Here is a 16476-nt window from a genome sequence, read left to right as displayed (position 1 = left end):
ATGCAGCACAAACACTCCTAGAATGAAAAGCCCTGTGTGTGTGCTAGCTGTGGGGGACATCGGGAAGAGGGAGCCGGGACACTGTGTCCCAGGTGGAGCCAAGCGTGGGTGGTGGACCCCGGAACGGAGAGGGATTCAGGCCAGGCCTGTGGGGGTCCCCAGGCAGGTGCAGCTGCCCCACCAGCTCTGCAGCCAGAGCCTAGCACTTTGGAGACCCCTGACTCTCTGTGGGGATGGGAAACTTGCCTGGAACCCAAAGAAATGAGGGTAGTTCCTGAAGAAGGGGCTGGAGAAGAGTGGGGAGGGGCCAAGGCCTTCTAGGAGGCTGGAGAAACACACCCAGCCCTCCACAGGATTCAGGAGGCCCCGAGATGAGACCTGTCAGTAAAAACCAGGTGAAAGCCAGGCGTGCCCAGGTTCCCCGTCCAGCCTGATGGAGAGAGGGGTAGCGGAGGAGACAAAAATGATCAAGTGGGAGTGGAGGGATTGCAGTTTATTTTCAGACACACTCAGAGGGTGGGAGGTGGCCAGCTGGCTCCATCTGCACCCCCTCCCTGCATTTGGCTTCATCAAGAACTCCTCTCCCCTGACCTCCAAACCCCTAAGCTGTACAAGATAGACGAGGCACTCCTACCCCACCCATCAGGAGAGGCTTGGGCAGGTGTGGGGTGAGGAGCGTAGAGACTGGGGGTAGAGTTCAAGTATTCACAGTTCCCCTATCTGTAACCCCAGACTACACTGTGCCCAGGCCACGAGGGCGGCACCCAACCCTGGGATTCCTAGTGGTGTTAATAGCCCTTCTCTCACTCGGAAACTTCAAGTTGAGCTCCCTACCCCCTTTCCCTGACCATAACAAAACTGCAGTCCTAAACCCTGTAGTCTGGGTGAGGAGGGGGCCTCAGCACTGCACTCACCCAAGCCCCTGCCTGCCTTCTCTGGAGTGATGGGGGTGGGGCGAGCTTCACTTGTAGTGAGCAGGGGTGGGGGGTGGGCGTGGGAGCAAGTGGTAATAGGTGAGGGGAAGGGAGAGAATGAGGGCCTCAGGAGGCAGGCTTGGAAGGTGCTGATGGTCTGCACCCCTACTCCACCCCCACTGCACCCCCCAGAATCCCTGAGAGTCCAACTGCAAAGGCAATATGGGGCAATGGGAGCGGGGCGGGGAAGAGAGCTGAGCCGTACCTCGTCCCCACCCCCCACCAGTCCTGTTCCTGGGGGACATGATGTTTAGGAAGGACCAGGACTGAGCTCCAGGCCCAGCATTTAAGCTCTGACCTTCCAGAACAGCTGAATCCTGGGAAAGGGTAGGGCTATTAACCCCCACACCCCAGACGTCCTGGCTTTGGGTAGAGTGGTGGGAATCGGAGGGGGGAGTGTCCCCCCAAGGATATTATAAAAAGCTAAAACCGTTAACAACTCCTTGGGGAGAAGCGGCTCCTAGCCCCTTGCTTCCCCAACTTATCATCTCCCCAACACCAAGCAGACAGGGCCAAGGGGGTCCCAGAGAGCTAAGGGAGGGGGCCACAGCCCCTCTCTGAGAGGGGGCCCTTTAGCACCATGCAATGTTGGGGCACCCGTGCAGTCTGATGGACCCCTGGGCAGGGGCCCTCCAAACCTGGAGTGCCCACTTGCTAAAGCTTCTGTGCTCTTAAGGAGGGGACCCCTGCAGGGGAGGAGGTGAAGGGAGAAGACTGGGCCAAAGTCCACGCAGGGGTCTCAGGACCCCAAAGGACCCCTCCAGGAGTCATGACTTGAAAAATCTTCGTACCACAAACTGGCCCAACAAAACCACAGCCAGAACTATCAGCACATTCCAGATGGGGCCGTTTCCCAAGTCCAGGGCTGCCACCTGCCAGGAGAGAGAGTGGTCATAGGGGGGCTAGCGGCATATTCAGCTCCTGGGGACTGGGGTGGGGCTGGGAGAGGGGCGGCCCTAGCAGCAGGGAGGAGGTGGTCAATGCTTGGGGACTCACCCAGCCACCCCTCTGTGCGATCCACCGGGCAATGCAGTGATGCAACATGAAGTCGGCCACGAAGCGGGTCACCTGGCCCAGGAAGCCAGTCAGGCCGCGCTGGTAGACGTGGAGGGCCAGGCGGTAGCCAAAGCCCAGCAGAGCCACCACTCGGCCCCAGTTGATGCCGCTCTCAAACAGGCTGCGGGCCGAGAAGATACAGTCAGTGGAGACCTCTAGAGGGCCCTTCGTCTGTTTTCCTCTCCCACCCCCTTGGAGACCGCTACCCCTCTCCCACCCCCTTGGAGACCCCTACCCCTCTCCCAGCTGGAAAGCAAAATGGCTTAGCTGTGAATGGAGGTGGTAGAGGCTGCCCCAGCCTGGCCTCGATTTGGTAAGAGCCCGTGTCTCTGTGAAAGGAGAAAGCTCAGAGGGCAGATGAATGGGATGCTGCTGCTGGGGCTGTAGCCCCAGGGCTGGGGGAGCAAAGGGGCACAGAGAGCGTGGAGGGCAGAGCGAGCAGACGGAGGCAGCAGGGAGATTACCTGTGGGCATTGCTGCTGGCCTGGCAGCCCGAGGGACAGCAGAGAGAAAAGGACAGAAGAGGAGGTTAGGACAGTCCAGTCCTGGAATCACAGCTGAGTGGGCGGTGGCCTCTCAGGACACAGGCAGGATGTTTCAGCTCCGAGCACTAACTCTGAATCTATCGGCTACTCCTGCCTTCACCCTCAGCCTCGAACCTACCCTGAGACTGACCTCTTTAACCGAGATGGTGACAGCAGCTAACACCTTTAAGTGCAGACACTGTTCTAAGCATATTTCCCCTATTTTACGGACCAGGAAACTGAAGGCTAGGAAGTTTCACAAAGCCGGTAAATGGCAAAGCTGAGATTTGCCCAGGCTGCTGGTTTCTTTAACCACTGCCTGTCTAACGCCAGATTATAGCATCTGGAAGCCATTTCCAGGACCTGGTGGGCTGAAGCCAGGGCCAGCAACCATCTTTGGTGTGAAATGTGGTTCCAAATCAGGACAGCCGTGTCCCAGCTGGGCTGGGGAGCTCTGGGGACACCCCCACCGCGAGCCCCTCTATAGCCCTGATCTAACGGGTCAAGTCCTCGGGGCCAGAGTTCACAAGGGCTCTGCACTTATGCAATGATGAAGAGTCTGGGCCCAGAAAGAGAAAGACGGGCCCAAGGCCCCGCCTGAGTTAACAGCAGACACGGGGACGGCAAACACGTCTTCTGACGCCGACAGAGAAGTGTGTCTCCCATCCCATGGGCAGGGCCCGACATGGTGGTGACAGCACAGCGGAGAGGCAGTGGCCGGAGCTACCTTGAGGCAATCTTGGTGAAATACTCGTAGGCGTTCTCTGCTGTTGGCTGCAGGTGCTGCAACATGGCCTGGAACTCGGAGTCGTAGCGCCGGTTGATGTCATCCCCGATGATGGCCAGCTGGCGACCCACCTGCCCCATGGTGCTCGAGGAACGGTAGGCAGCAGGTGAGCTGGGGCCTGGGCTCACGGCGAAGGACTCCTGCCCGAGATGCCCCGGCCTTGGGCCCCCCTCCTTGGCGGTCCCGACTGTGTTCTCAGACACGAGGGCTGGGCCCAGGGACAAGGGGCAGGCATGTGCTGAAAAGGGTGCCAGGTCCCGGATGGGGGTGGGAGCCCGCATGAAAAAGGAGCAGCAGTGGGAAAACCCCCCCAGGCCTGTCCAGCTCCCAGGACCTGCATGGTGACCCCATGTGAGCCTCCATCTCCCTGAACATGTCCCCGTGGGCCCATGGGGCTGCTGCTCACCTGCTAGGTTCTAGGGACAAGGTGACCATTTCTGGGTCTGTGGGCGCGGCCGCCCCCTCGGCCTCCTGCTCCTGCTGATGGCGGTAAAAGACGTAGCTGCGGAAAACCTCCTCCGTGTCCCGGGCTACCTGCTCCTCTGAGGATCAGAGCCAGGAGTCAGGGAGGAAGTGCTCTGGGGATGGTTCACTCTGCCTGTGGACAGAGGTGTCCCTCCTCTAGCCCTTAGTTACCACCTAGGGCTGACTCTGAGCAGAGGATTCTTGTCACAGCTGCCTTGTGGAGTAGGTGACCCCCAGTTTACGGATGGGGAAACTGAGGTGCGGTGTTTACGTAACTTGCACAAGGGCGTACAGCTGGAGAGAGCGGTGCAGCCAGGATAGAATCCCAGGCATTTGGGTCCCTGACTTTATTTTCGTTTGTCCAAGGCACCGAGCCCTCATGGCTTAGGGAACGTGGGTGACAGAATTTGAAATTGTAGCCCAGAAAATCACATCGGGAAATAGTGACAGGCCTGGGACTGAACCCAAAGTCCAGGGAACAGCCTGTGCTGGGCCGCGAGCTGCAGGCGTCCCTGACGTTCCCCTTGGAAGAGGGAAGAGGGACAGCCATTTTACTTCCTCCCCAAAGTCGTAACAATCCCTCTCCCTGTTGAGCGGACCTGACTCGGTGATAGGTGGATTTACTTCCTTATTTCTCCCACGGCAGGGATAGGACAGCCACGCCCCACTCTTCTTTCCTCCTCCTCGCAGATGGCAGGGTGCCCACCTCATGCTCACTGCCCCGCCTCTCCCAGCCTTTGCACCCCCCACTGCTGCCCCCCTGCCTGCATTGGGTAGGGAGATGCTTTTCTTCTTTACCCAAGGTGAGGAAACTGAGGCAGGAGAGCCTGCCTTCAAATCTCGCCCGGCTTGTCCACATCTGCTCTCTCCATCCTCACAGATGATGGCCCTGGTGGTTATGGGAGGGGTGAGGGGGCAGAAAGACAGTTACCCGAAGTGGAGGAGGGGTCAGGTTCTTCGCACCCCTGCCTGGGAGGACCTGGGCCTTGTCCGGATGCCATTTCTCAGGTCCTGGCAGGAAGGGCAGTGTTAGCCTGTGGGGGTGGGTAGGAAAGCAGAGATGGGGACCAGAGGTTCCAACAGCACACGGAGGGAGGGGACCCCCACTCCTGAAAGACCGCACCGTCCTAAGAACTTACTGAGTATTTCACTTGCAGTTCTTCAAGGAGACTGGGGGTGAGAAAGGTCGCGCAGCCAAGATTCCCACCCAGGGATCAGCCAGGGCCCGGGGAGGGGTGGCCGCAGCAGTGCCCGAGTGGATCTCTAGTCGCACCGGGAAGCGAGTTTCAGAAGCTGGGGTTTCTTCCGCTGCTCTCGGGGCCTCCTGCACCCTACCCAGCACACGCTTACTGCAGACTCGCCACCTTCCAGCCAATGACCCACAAAGCCCGTCCCCGAAGGTCCCACTTCCCCTTGGCTAGTCAGAACACACCTGTTTTCCAACTCAGGCCTGTTAGCCGCAAGCATTTCCTGAGTGCCTATGGTATACTTCTACCATGTATCTGTAAGTACTCCCCAGGGAGTGTGGGACACGGAAAGAACACATTAACCTAGCAGGGTAAGCACTGTCATACCCATTTTTACAGGTGGGAAAAGTGAGGCACAAAGAAGTTAGTGCCCAAGGTCACAGAGCTAGTCAAGGAGTCAGGTTGGTTATTTGAATTTCCACGAGTCAGTCCTCCACTCAGCACTCATTTCAGATTTATTTTTCAGTTTGTGGACCTTAGAGGGTGTCTTTCCGGGGAAACTTCCCTTGTTTGCATCCCGCCTGTGATCTTCACATTTCTGCCTAGCAGGTGGTTGAGGAAATCACATGTACCCCTTGCTCTCCTGTCTCCAGCCCCTATTTTCCTCCTTTGCCCAGTCCTGGCCACAACCCCAGTGTGCTCTGTAAACCCTCCACAGAGGGAGTATTTCCTGGACATAAGCTATTTCACTTTCAATTTGCACCCCCTTCACTTCCCCCCACCCCAAAGCTGCCTCCATCACCCAGGCGGGAAGCTCCCCTCCTCCTCTCCCTAGGGAGGGCCCAGCCCTGCTCTGGGCCAAACACTGCTGCCCCCTCTTCCCTGGGAGGGCCTGTGTACCCTCCCCCCACCTTCCCTCTCAGGCCTGGGGCCATTTTCGAAAGTGCCTGAGGAGAAGGGTGGGGTAAGTCCGGACCACCTGTGCTCTCCACCCCTTCACTGTCTCAGGGCAGGGACAGGGAGAAGACCAACTCTCCCCTCCTCCACCCCTGGGTGCCCAGACTCCTTAAGACAGACCTTTGCCTGGCACACCCCCATCCCAGAAGCTTCTTCCTGAACAAGGTACCTTCCTCTCTCCCTTGGTCTCCGAAACCCAGTGCCCCCAGGACAGCAGGGCTGGAGGATGCCGATTGCATCTCGACTGCCTCTACTGCTACCCCTGGGGCTCAATGCTGGGGAAAAAGTGGAGCCTCAGAATCGGCCCCAGGGCCAGAGGCCTATGCCGGCCTCGGTCTACCTCTGCCCCCATCCAAGTGGCCTGACTTCCTGGTAGGGAGAGTCCACTGTGCCCCACCTGCGGGGTTTGCTGGGCCCAGAATGTTTCCCGGGGGGGAGATGCAGACCTAGCCCTGCTGCAGACCTAGACTTAGGGCTCCTGGGACAGCAGGAAGTGCTGTGAAAGTTCTCCCCCTGCCCTTGACCTTGGCTCTGACCTCCACTCCCATCCCCCAGACTGCTAAAGAACCTGGTTCTTTAGCACCCGATTCTCTGGCACCAGGGCCGGGCCAAGAGGGAAAGCTGTCTGAGGAGCAGCCAGAGGGAGCCCCGGCCGGATCAGGCCCCGAGCAGGAGTTGGTGGAGCGGCCCAGACAAGCCTCGAGGCCTCCCCCTCCCCACCGGGCTCCCTGCGGGCTTCCTGCCTCACCCTGGGCCTGGGGCTGCCGAGAGTGGGGAGCATGGGCAGGACCCTCCCGGCTTACCTGCCCGGACCCTGGCCCAGGCCCGGGACGGCTCAGTAGGGCAGAGGCTGGAGATCCTGAGGGGCCAGTGGCTGCTCCCAGGGTCAGGTACCCAGGCCTGGCTCCCAGGAAGGGGCGTCAGTGAATTCCTGGTGTCTGGATGCAGCCTCTGCTGCTCCCAGCACGGCCCTAGGGACCCGCGAGGCTGCGGCGATCATAGAGGTGCCGGCGGTTCCCGGCTCCAATCAGCTCCCTCTAGAGGAAGTTGCTCTGTGGCCGCCGGATGCAGATGCCCCAGCCTACAGGGCTGCCAGGCGGAGAGAGCGGCTCCCACCCAGGCAGAGTGGCTCCCTCTCCCCCGCTGCTTTCCCCACCCTTGATTCCCAGTCCTCATCCTTGATCTTTCTCCTGCTTCCATCAATGTCAATAAAAAAGCCAGGATGGCGAGGTTTCTTAAGCGCCACTGTGTACCAGGCACTTTAAAACCTCTTTGGAACAACCCTTGGAAGTAAGTGCAGTGGACCACACCCATCTTAGAGCTGAACAAACTGAGGCTCAGCTGGTTTAAGGAACCTTGCCCAAGGTCACTGAGCTGGGTTTATAATCAGGTCTGTAGGTGCCGTGAGGAATAATAATACTAAATTGAGATTCAACGTGCAATTAAGACCTGTGCACCAAGCCTCGGTGGTCTCCAGAGAGAAAAATCCCGAATGTGATAGGCAGGTAAACAGATGAAAACACAGTGGATCTGTGCTACCACCTGGGCATGTGCCAGCTGGATACTGAGAGGAGAGAGAAGAGGGAGGACAGAGACTCTCTGGTCTTAGGGAATGAATGGTTCTCAAGCACAGAAGCGGCCGCAGCCAGGGAAGGACAGGCCTGGAGAGAGCTGTGTGCCTCCACCCCGTTCTCAGAGTTGGGGTTCCTCCAGCCACCTCTGCCTGCCCCCCACCCTGGTGTCTCCTGGAGCCTCGCCAACCCCCTCCCCCTTCAGGCTGGCTCCCCGGGCCTCCTTCCCCTGCCTCATGAACCCCTTGTACTCTCTGCCCCCAACTAATCCCCCCTACTTTCTCCCCCTCACCCCTCCCCCACCTTTGCCTTCTAGAACTCCTGGAAGTTTCCAACTGGAGGTTTTAATTTGAAAACTCCTTCTGTTCTTAAGCAGTTGGTCCTGAGGTGGCTGCTGTGGCCCCTCCCTCTGAGTCAGGGTCCTTGTCAGGATGGAGGCCCCAGCTTCAAGCCCTCGATCCCGAGTTTTGGGCCACTCCTCCATGTTCCGCTTCTTCCGTAGCCTGGTGGGGAGCAAGGGCAGCCCAAAGGGCTCAGACAAGCCCCTGCTGGGGGGCCAGTCTTGTCCCTTTCGAGAGCAGGACGCCACTCCTTTGATGACTGATCGCCAGGGAGGAGCAGGGCGGAAGGAGTCCAGGCCTCCTGCCACGCTGCCCTACACCCTCTCTGTGGCCCTGCCACAGCCCGATCCCTCGGGGCTGGGGCTGGGAGACACAGGGGCCCAGACCCCCACCGCCGTGGAGATCCTGAGGGTTCTGGCTCAAGGTGTAGAGGTGAAGCCAGTCCTGCCCAGAGGAAGCCAAGAGGTGCTGGGCAACCTGTCTGAGTTGGAGGAGAGGGAAGAGGAGGAGGAGGAGGCAGCAGGGGATACAGGGACCTCAGACAGGTGAGGGGCTGGGCCGTGGATGGTGGGAAGGAGCCTGGGATGGAGGAACTGGGGGGAGGCCTGGATGTAAGAAGGGGGAAGGATGTGGGCCTGAGATGGGAGGACCCAAATTGGGGAGGGGCCAGGAACGGACTCCTTGGGTGGACAGAGGACTGGGTGGGCATGGTTGGACAGACATGTCAGGGGTGGAGAGGAGGCTGGAGATGTGGGGAGGGGGTGAGGCAGAGATGGGGGTCCTCCCGCAAGTGAGTGGTTGTGGATGGAGGCACCAAAAGGAAAGGGGGATGCTCTGGGGTGAGCCGGGCTCCCGTTACTTCCCAGCTCCTTCCTGGGCCCCACTCCCCCCACCTTCCCTCCCCACTCTCTCCCTCCTGGCCCACACCTCTCCCTCCTGGTTCCCACTCCCATTTGGACCTGGCACCCACCCCTGGTGAGGAAGGGGGCCCACTTCTCTCTCTGCTCCCCATGCCCCTCCTCACCCTACTTTTGGGGAGGGATCATCCCCTCTGTGATGAAGACCCCAGAGGGCCGAGCAGGGAGTAGTTGGGAGCAGGAGGATAGAGGAAGCTGAGCAGGGCCTCTGGGAGAGCCTTGGGGGGTTTAGGGGACCTTCACCACATCTCTGGGCCCCACCTGCCACCCCCATCTGACTATGCTTTGGGATCAGGGGCCACTTTGCCCAAGCCTTGGCGGTGGAGCAAGGATGCTTGCAGAGGGCCATGGGGCCACTGGATATCAGCCCCGAGACCTTCACCAGGGAGGAGGAGGAGGAGTATCTGCTTGATGGTGAGTGTGGTGGCCACAGGTGTGGGGGACATGCCGGGGGTGTAGGGCCGGGACGGACACAGGGCAGTTTGAGGGGACGCTAGAGGCGGGCTGCCTGGGTTTGAATCCCAGCTCCACTAGGCCAAGCTGTGTGATGGTGGCAAGTCACTCAACCTTTCTGTGTCTCAGTTTCCTCATCTGCAAAATGGGAATATAATAGTACCTATCCCAGAGGGCAGTAGCAAGGATTGAGTGAGATTTTCTCTGTGAAGTGCCTAGAACTGTGCCCAGCATGTAGCAGGTGTTTGCTAAAGAAAACAAGGAAACCTGGCCCTCAGCTCAGCCTCCTGATGGCCCTGTCCTCCTGGGCCTGGGCTGCCTCTCGTTGCTGTGAGCTGGCAGTGACCGCTACCGCTCCACAGGAGACCTCAGGCTGGCCTCCTCCCAGGTGGGGGCAACTCCCTGGAACCGCCTCCTCAGCTTGTACAAGCAGCTCCAGAAATCGGCCACGGCCAAGGTCTGTGGGGCCAGCTGGAAGTGCGAGGTGAGGCCTGGGTGGGGCCCAGGGGGGCAGCCGCCTGCCTGAACCTCTTGAGAGCCCTTGTTCCCTCCTGCTTTCTGTTCTGAGTCTCTGTGGGCGTGTGGGCTGCAGGCTCGGCCCCGCCCTCCTCACCTGCTCAGTCGTGGGCACACCCTTGGTTCCCTCTCAAGGAAGGCCTGCCCTGTGAGGAGAAAGGCGGGGAAGAGGAAACAGAGGAGGAGGACAGCTCACTCAAGCTCTGTGTCCCAGGCATTGTCACCCTCCAGTCGCCGCTGCATAAGACTTTTAGGTCGACAGATACAGTAGGTAAGTGTGGTGCCCCCACCTCCCCACCCAGCCAGCCCCCCCACAGAAGGAGCCCCACTTTGGCCAGTGGCTCATGGATGCGATACCAGTTCTGACCACCAGGTGGAACCAGAGGACCTAAGATGACTGACCGGGCTGGGGGGAGCTGTGTGCGGCTGGTCCCGAGGCTGAGCTGGGTCTGGCAAGGGTCCTCCTCCCTCAGGGCCCGGGAGGCAGCAGAGGGTGGAGGGGTGGGGGGCGGGTTGTGACTGGGACTGCGGCTCCTTGAGCACCACCCTTTCCCAGCCCGGAATTCTAACTCCTTCAGTGGCCACCTCTATCCCTGGTTTTCCCATCGTGCGTGCACTGCTGTGACAGTACCCCAGAAGGCCCCTCTCCCACTGCAGCCCCCTTGCCGCCCTGACATGGTGAGCAGATGGCTTAGTGGTAATAACATACTCCAATAAAATCACTGTTGACATTTTCATAGCCATTACTATGGGCCAAACCCTCCTCTAAGCACTTTTCATGAAATACTGCATTATAACTCTGAGGTAGGTCCTGTTATAGTCTCCACTTCACTGTGAGGAAACTGAGGCACAGAGAGGTTAAGTAACTTGTCCACGATCACACAGCTCGTAAGTGGCAGAGCTGGGACTTGATCCCAGGCAGTTTGGGTTGTTCCAGATCTGTGCTCTGGAATTGGTGGCTGGAGGGGGCAGGGTGGGGTAGGGCAGATGTCTGCCCCTCGCATGCTGTCCCCAGGAGGTAAGTAAAGAGACTCACACTCAAGCTGGTGGGAGGGAACCCATGGAAAGCGAGTGTCCTGGGGAAGGCAGGGCAGTGGGGAGGTGGTGTCTGGCTGGCTCCAGGGACTGGATGGAGAAGGGGCCCAGCGGGGGGTGACCAGGGGCTGCACAGGGCTGGGTGAGGTTTGGAGAGCCAGAGCCACCTCCTCTCCCTTCGATCCCCAGTAGGTGGTCCACCCTTCTCCTGCCTGTCCCTCGCCCATCTCTCTGGCTCTCAGGTTTCGTGGAGTCGGAGTTAAAGAAGCTTCTGGTAGTGCAACGGGAGTCCCGCCTCTGGAAGATGGGTGGCCACGAGGGCCGGAAGCTGCTGACCCAGCCAGAGATCATCCTGGAGGAGGCAGGCATTGTGGATGGCCAGGTATGCCTGCCCATCCCACCCCCACCCTCTGCCTGAGAGCACTGGGGAGAGTGGGGCTGGAGGCCTCCCCTCTCCGCCGCTGCTGGCCCAGGCTCCAGCCACCATGCTGGGCAGGAAATGCTTAACTCCTTCTTGGTGGTGGTATCTCTGGGAACAGGATCCTGACCCCTGCACACACACTCCTCCATCAGTCTCTCTCTCACTTGACCCGAGTCCATTTTTAAGACTTCACTGCCATTCACTTGCTGTATGGCCTTGGGCAAGTCCCTTCCCCTCTCTGAGCCTCAGTTTCCTCATCTCTACATTGAGGGGACTTGTCTAGGTGGCTTTAAGGCTTTCCTGCACATCTGTCATTCGCATAATGTTGCTCTTTTTCTGTTTTCTTTCCCATTCACACCCACACCAACTCCCACAAACACACATAGGTGCGGGGGAGTTACCTACCTGGTCACACCAAGGACCACCTACAGCCCACCCTACTTGACATTGGCCTTAAAGATTAGGCCTGTCCCAGCTTCTCTGAGTGCACATTGATGGATATGTTGATGAAAAATGTGTCAATGTCCTTTTTGGGTTAATTTCCACTCACTCATCAGCTCATCCTTTCATTCAGTGGACATCTGCCCCTGATGGTGTGTGTAGTTTACAAAAGGAAGGAGCAAAGTCTTTAGTCGAAGTCTCTGATCTGGCATGACTTGCTCTGTGACTTTGATTGTGGGCCTTGGTTTCTTTACCTGAAAAGGGGACCATTGGAGGATCAAATGAGCTGACCAGTGTGTAGCCGGCAACTTCAAAGGGCACTCCAGTGTCAGGGATTATGACTCGCCCCTTGGGGGTCATTAATACCAGAAATACTTGCCTGCCGGGTACTGAGGGGCAGCCTTCCCATTGTCTTGAGCCTGCAGGCTATGTGTCAGGGCGCCCCTCTGTGCTCTGGGGGACCTCACCCTAAACCACACAGGTGGTTGCTCTGGCAGGGCTCCTGCTTTTGTCTTTTCCTGCTAAAGGGAGCTCTCCTCCCCTCTCCCCTCCCCTCCAGGACCACCCCCTGAGCCGGCCTGCCCCGGCCCCAGGGGTCACAGTCCTAGGGGTAGCCTGAGCAGCACTGGGGGCCCCTAGGGAGTTTCTGGAGTAGAGGACCAGCTGAGTCCTCACTTGGGGACAGGGCTGCCTCAGGAATATCTTCCTGCTGTGGGTGTTACAAGGATTCTGTCCTCATTACCACCCCCCACTCTCTCCTTATCTGCCCTCAGAGACACCAAGCTGAGGGGGAAGGAACCTGCCCCCCAGCCTTTGGGGAATGCTGGGGACCTGGGGGAGGGGCGCTGAGGCACCGGAAGCACCACCCTAGGCTGGAGGGAAGGGTGCAGAGCCCCCTTGGTGTGGTGTCTAGGATAGAGGTGAGGGAGGGGAGGGCTTGGCTGGGGTGCCTGGCTCCGGGGGCTTCCTAGGAATCCCTCAAGCTGGAGGGAGAAGGGTGCCTCCATTCATGGGAGAGAGGTGGCTCAGGGCTAGTGGGCCTGGCCTGCTGTGGGCACCTGGGGGAGGGTCTGGAAAGGTGGCCTTGGGGTGCTTGTCTCTGAGGGCAGGTGGGACGGTTCTGGGGGTACAGAGCAGGAAGAGGAGAGCCCAAAGATGCAAAGGCATCTTCCTTCACCCACTTCCGCCCCCCAGCACCTGCTCCTTGAGGAAATGGATGAGATGGGAAACTGGCCTCCAGAGTGAAGCTGGTGCTGGCCTGAGTCTGCCCTGCCCCGGGTCCCTGCAGCCCGTGTAGAGATGTATCCGCCTCCTCTTAGGGCACCTCAAGGAGCCCCTGGGGCCAAGGGGTCTTTAATAAATGGTGTCCATGCGTCTGCAGGGTGGGCCTGCCTGGCACACTGTCCCCACTCTTCAGACTCAGGCCTGTGATGTTATTAATAAAACTCAATTTGACTTTGGCCTCCTTGCCTGTCTGTCTGCCGACCTGGCCCCTCATCCTCCCCACGAACAAGCTCAGGTTCTCAGTCTAGTTCTAGTCCAAGCCCACAGGCTGCCAGGCCACCCCAGCTGCAGAGCCCTGGGTTCCACCTGAGCTGGAGGATGGGAGGTTTAGTGCACCTGACCCGGGGTGGGGAAGGACCTGGGGCACAGAGTGAGTGCTGGGGGAGCCCCTGCTGCCACAGACCCGCCCCTCATAGTCAGAGCAGCCCTGGTTTCCCTCCCTCCTAAGTTCCCAGGCCTGGCTTGCAGCCTCCTAGAAGGATCCGGGAATTCTCCAGCAGGAAGTTCCTGCCCAGCCGTCACGGGGACAAAGCCAGGAAAGCAGCCTTGGGACCATGGGGACCTGCCTCAGGGGCTGGGCTAGGGGGCAGGTGAGGGGGCCCTGGGGTTGATAGAGAGGTGGTGCTACAGGGGTGGGGGGCAGGGCTCCATCCTGCTGCCCCTGGTTGGGGCCCACTAGGCCATGCTCAGTGCCAAGCGCCTTTGGGGATCCTGGGCGGAGGGAGGTCCAGACATCTAGAAGACCCAACCCTATCTAATCCCAGAAGCAAGGATGGGCTTGAGTTACTGGCCGTGGCAGGGCACACCCTGCCCCCTTGATGTGGTGGGCATCCAATGGGAGGGAGGGCCAGGCCCAGTTTGGACACCAGGAGGTGCTGTTTGCCAGGAGGTCCAGCTGGCTCCCGGTAGGACGCTGGTTCCTTCCCTCCCGTGCTGGTCCTGGCTGAGCCCCCAGCACACGTGTGAGAGAGAGCTCACACTGCCCAACTCTTATCAACACAACTGCTATTTACAGATGCGTGTCTGGCCTTCTCCATGGGGTCCCCACTGTGTCCAGCCCGAGGCCTGTGCAGAGCTGAAGTTCAGTGTCAGAACATGGCGGCCACTCTGAATAATTATCATGATTGATAACAATAGCTGTTTGTTGGATGGATGGGCGTGCTTGAGATGGGGGTAGGGAAACTGCAGCAACCTGGCCTCCTGCCCCAGCCCCGCCCAGCCCAGTGAAGGGGGGAGCCCCACCTCCTCCCATCCCCCAGCCTGGGCTCAGGGGAAAGCTTGGAGACAAGACTGGCTAGTGATTCACAAGTGAGCTGGGGCTTTATTTTCTCCTGGGCTTCTTGGTCAGGCCCCCCACCTCCTGGAATCCTTGACTCAGGCCCTGAGCCGAGGCCCGTGGAAGGGCCCATCTGGACTGTCCCCCTGAGTCAGCTGGGAGGCAGCCTTGTGATCATATGACTCACCTGGGCCCTAATTACTTCCTCTCAGAGTGTTGGCTGTTGGGAAGGGTGGGGGCCCTGGAGGGCAGCCTGTGGGCTCCCTGGGTGCACGTGGACCCCTGGTGTTCCCTGTGTGGACATAGCACTCCTCATGGACCCCACGGAGGGGGTACCTCTCTGCCTTCCCCCTTCCTGGTAGGCCCCCAAACCTGGTGCCAGCCATGCCCAGGCTGGAGGAGGATCCCTGGGCCCAGAGCACTCCAGGACACAGCTCTGCCCTCTCCCCCGTTGTCTTCTGGGTGGGGCCGGCCAGCAGCCCCTGGACACAGGCAGGCCCCACAGTGGGTCGGGGTAGACTGGGCCCAGCTGGCACTCAGGCTCCTTGCCTGCTCATGTGAGCCAAGTGGGCACTCATAGGCCATGCAACCTCAGCTGCCAGGGACGGGAGCATCTCATCCTTGGACCCCACGAGAGTGGGCTGCTGGGGAGTGGGGGGGGGGCGGGCACCTGTCTGCTCCTCTCTCTCCCTTTCTGTCAAGCGAGGGTCATGGCACCTCATCGTCCACCCCCCTCCCCCAGGGTTCCTATGAACCACAGGGAGGAAGGTCTGTGAGGCTGGGAGGCGCGGCTGCCGGTGCGGGAACAGGAGTGGGGTCTGTGTGTGGACACAGGTGTGAGGGCCTCTCCCCGGCCCCGAAGGGTCCTGGGCCAGTTTCTATGGATGGGCCTGGCCTGACACTCATGAGTGGTGAAGGCCGGGGTGACGTGGCCCAGGCACCTGCCGGGGCGGGGAAGGCGCGGCGGGCAGGTGCAGAGGGCCGGGCGCAGGCTCAGTGCACATGTGGACAGAGGCCAGGCGTTTCTGAAAGGCTTCGAGGGAACACTGCCAATGCATCTGTGGGTCTGACCTGAGGGCTGGGTGGCATTTAAAGTTTTCTCCCCTCCAGCATGTGCAGACAGCCGGTGGGTGGCGGGGGTGGGGGAGCGCCATGCACCGCTGTGCAGGTTGGGCCCTGCACCAGGGCACTAGGCTCAAGGGTGAGGAGGCTCTGAAACCCTGAGAGGTGCCTCTCTCTCATTTGCTCAAAAGGGCCTGTTGGGCTGGCAGTGGCCCTCGTCAGTCCCGCAGGTTTAAGTCAAGCTGTTAGGTCAGAACTTGCCAAGCCTCTGCCCCTCTCCAGGTTTCTCTCCACCCCGCCCATCCCCCCACCCCCCGCATCTTCCTCCATCTCTCTCTGTTGGTAGCTACATATGGGTCTCTGTTTCTTTTCTCTCTTTCTTACTGTATCTCTGGAGGGATAGAGGTGAGAAAAGCAGCCCCCAGATCCATTCTGAGGGTATTTGGGGGACAGTGGTGGCTGAAAGGAAGGCAGTAGGTGGTGGGGGGAGGGGAGCAGGGTGGGTGGTCCCAGGGAAATGTGGGCAGGGTCAAAGGCGGGCCTGCCTGCCTGGGGAGACACTGGGGTCTCCCTCCCTGTGGGCTCCTGGGCATAGCCTTTGGGGACGATGCCACCTCGGGCCCTGTTCAGAGGCACTGGTTGTCAGCCTTGCCTATCCCTGGGGTGAGGGAAGGGCAGAACCACCTGTCTTGTTTTCCAAGCGGGAAAGGAGCTGGAGCGCAGAGGAGCAGAGGGGAAAGACTCAGCTGGGTGGCAGCCGAGGCTCCAGCTTGACAAGCTCACATGACTGCTGGCAGGTCCCTGACCTCTCTGAATCTCAGTTTCCACATCCTTGAAATAGGCGAATCACAGGCTTCTCTTGTGGGCTGAATGAAGTGCTGTTTGGCAGGGATCGAATAATTATTAAGCACGTACTACATTCTGTTCTAGACACTGGGGAAATAGAGCAGTGAACAAGACACACAAAACCTTCACTTTTTTGAGCCCTTATGATTGCTAGTAGGATAGACAGCGAACAGATAATGTATCAGGAAGTGACAGGTACTATGAAGAAGCTGGCTAATGGGATGCTCTTTCAGAGCGATGGGATGGGAAGGGCCTTTCTGAGGAGGTCATGTGGAAGCATGGACCACCAGGAAGTGAGGGCAGGAACCATGGGGATGTCGGGGAAGAACATGAGAGCCGAAGTGCAAATGCCCTGAGGCAGGA

The 16476-nt window shown here is 59.4% G+C and overlaps 2 protein-coding genes across 3 annotated transcripts; one reads left to right on the top strand and one right to left on the bottom strand.

Annotated features, from left to right (window-relative positions):
- Positions 1-478: 478 nt before the first annotated feature.
- BAK1 (BCL2 antagonist/killer 1) lies at positions 479-7003 on the bottom strand. 2 transcript variants are annotated; one of them, XM_059938915.1, is made up of 6 exons: positions 6754-7003; positions 4738-4840; positions 3748-3883; positions 3282-3425; positions 1971-2151; positions 479-1846 (listed from the first exon to the last, which is right to left on the bottom strand). In XM_059938915.1, the coding sequence occupies exons 2-6, from the start codon at positions 4805-4807 to the stop codon at positions 1742-1744; spliced, it is 636 nt and encodes a 211-aa protein (XP_059794898.1). In that variant the 5' UTR covers positions 4808-4840; positions 6754-7003; the 3' UTR covers positions 479-1741. The 2 variants fall into 2 exon arrangements, with proteins under 2 accessions (XP_059794898.1, XP_059794899.1); XM_059938916.1 differs by lacking the exon at positions 6754-7003 and having other exon boundaries at positions 3748-3821; positions 4738-4807.
- Positions 7004-7915: 912 nt separating this feature from the next.
- LOC132374031 (gametogenetin-binding protein 1-like) lies at positions 7916-13067 on the top strand. Its single transcript, XM_059937512.1, has 6 exons — positions 7916-8407; positions 9075-9193; positions 9595-9716; positions 9884-10019; positions 11026-11165; positions 12840-13067. The coding sequence occupies exons 1-6, from the start codon at positions 7953-7955 to the stop codon at positions 12888-12890; spliced, it is 1023 nt and encodes a 340-aa protein (XP_059793495.1). The 5' UTR covers positions 7916-7952; the 3' UTR covers positions 12891-13067.
- The last annotated feature ends 3409 nt before the right edge of the window (positions 13068-16476 follow it).

This window comes from Balaenoptera ricei, chromosome 11, assembly GCF_028023285.1.
Source record: "Balaenoptera ricei isolate mBalRic1 chromosome 11, mBalRic1.hap2, whole genome shotgun sequence".
NCBI lineage: Eukaryota > Metazoa > Chordata > Mammalia > Artiodactyla > Balaenopteridae > Balaenoptera > Balaenoptera ricei.
The sequence above is the reverse complement of the archived record's forward strand: the minus strand, read 5'-3'. Positions and strand labels throughout refer to the sequence as shown.

Coding starts and splice junctions, on each gene's coding strand:
- BAK1 (XM_059938915.1), bottom strand. CDS start 4,807: ATGGCATCCGGACAAGGCCCAGGTCCTCCCAGGCAGGGGTGCGAAGAA. Junction 3,884..4,737: donor TGACCCCTCCTCCACTTCGG/GTAACTGTCTTT, acceptor TCTGATCCTCAG/AGGAGCAGGTAGCCCGGGAC. Junction 1,847..1,970: donor TCGCACAGAGGGGTGGCTGG/GTGAGTCCCCAA, acceptor CTCTCCTGGCAG/GTGGCAGCCCTGGACTTGGG.
- LOC132374031 (XM_059937512.1), top strand. CDS start 7,953: ATGGAGGCCCCAGCTTCAAGCCCTCGATCCCGAGTTTTGGGCCACTCC. Junction 8,408..9,074: donor GATACAGGGACCTCAGACAG/GTGAGGGGCTGG, acceptor CTTTGGGATCAG/GGGCCACTTTGCCCAAGCCT. Junction 11,166..12,839: donor CAGGCATTGTGGATGGCCAG/GTATGCCTGCCC, acceptor TCCGCCCCCCAG/CACCTGCTCCTTGAGGAAAT.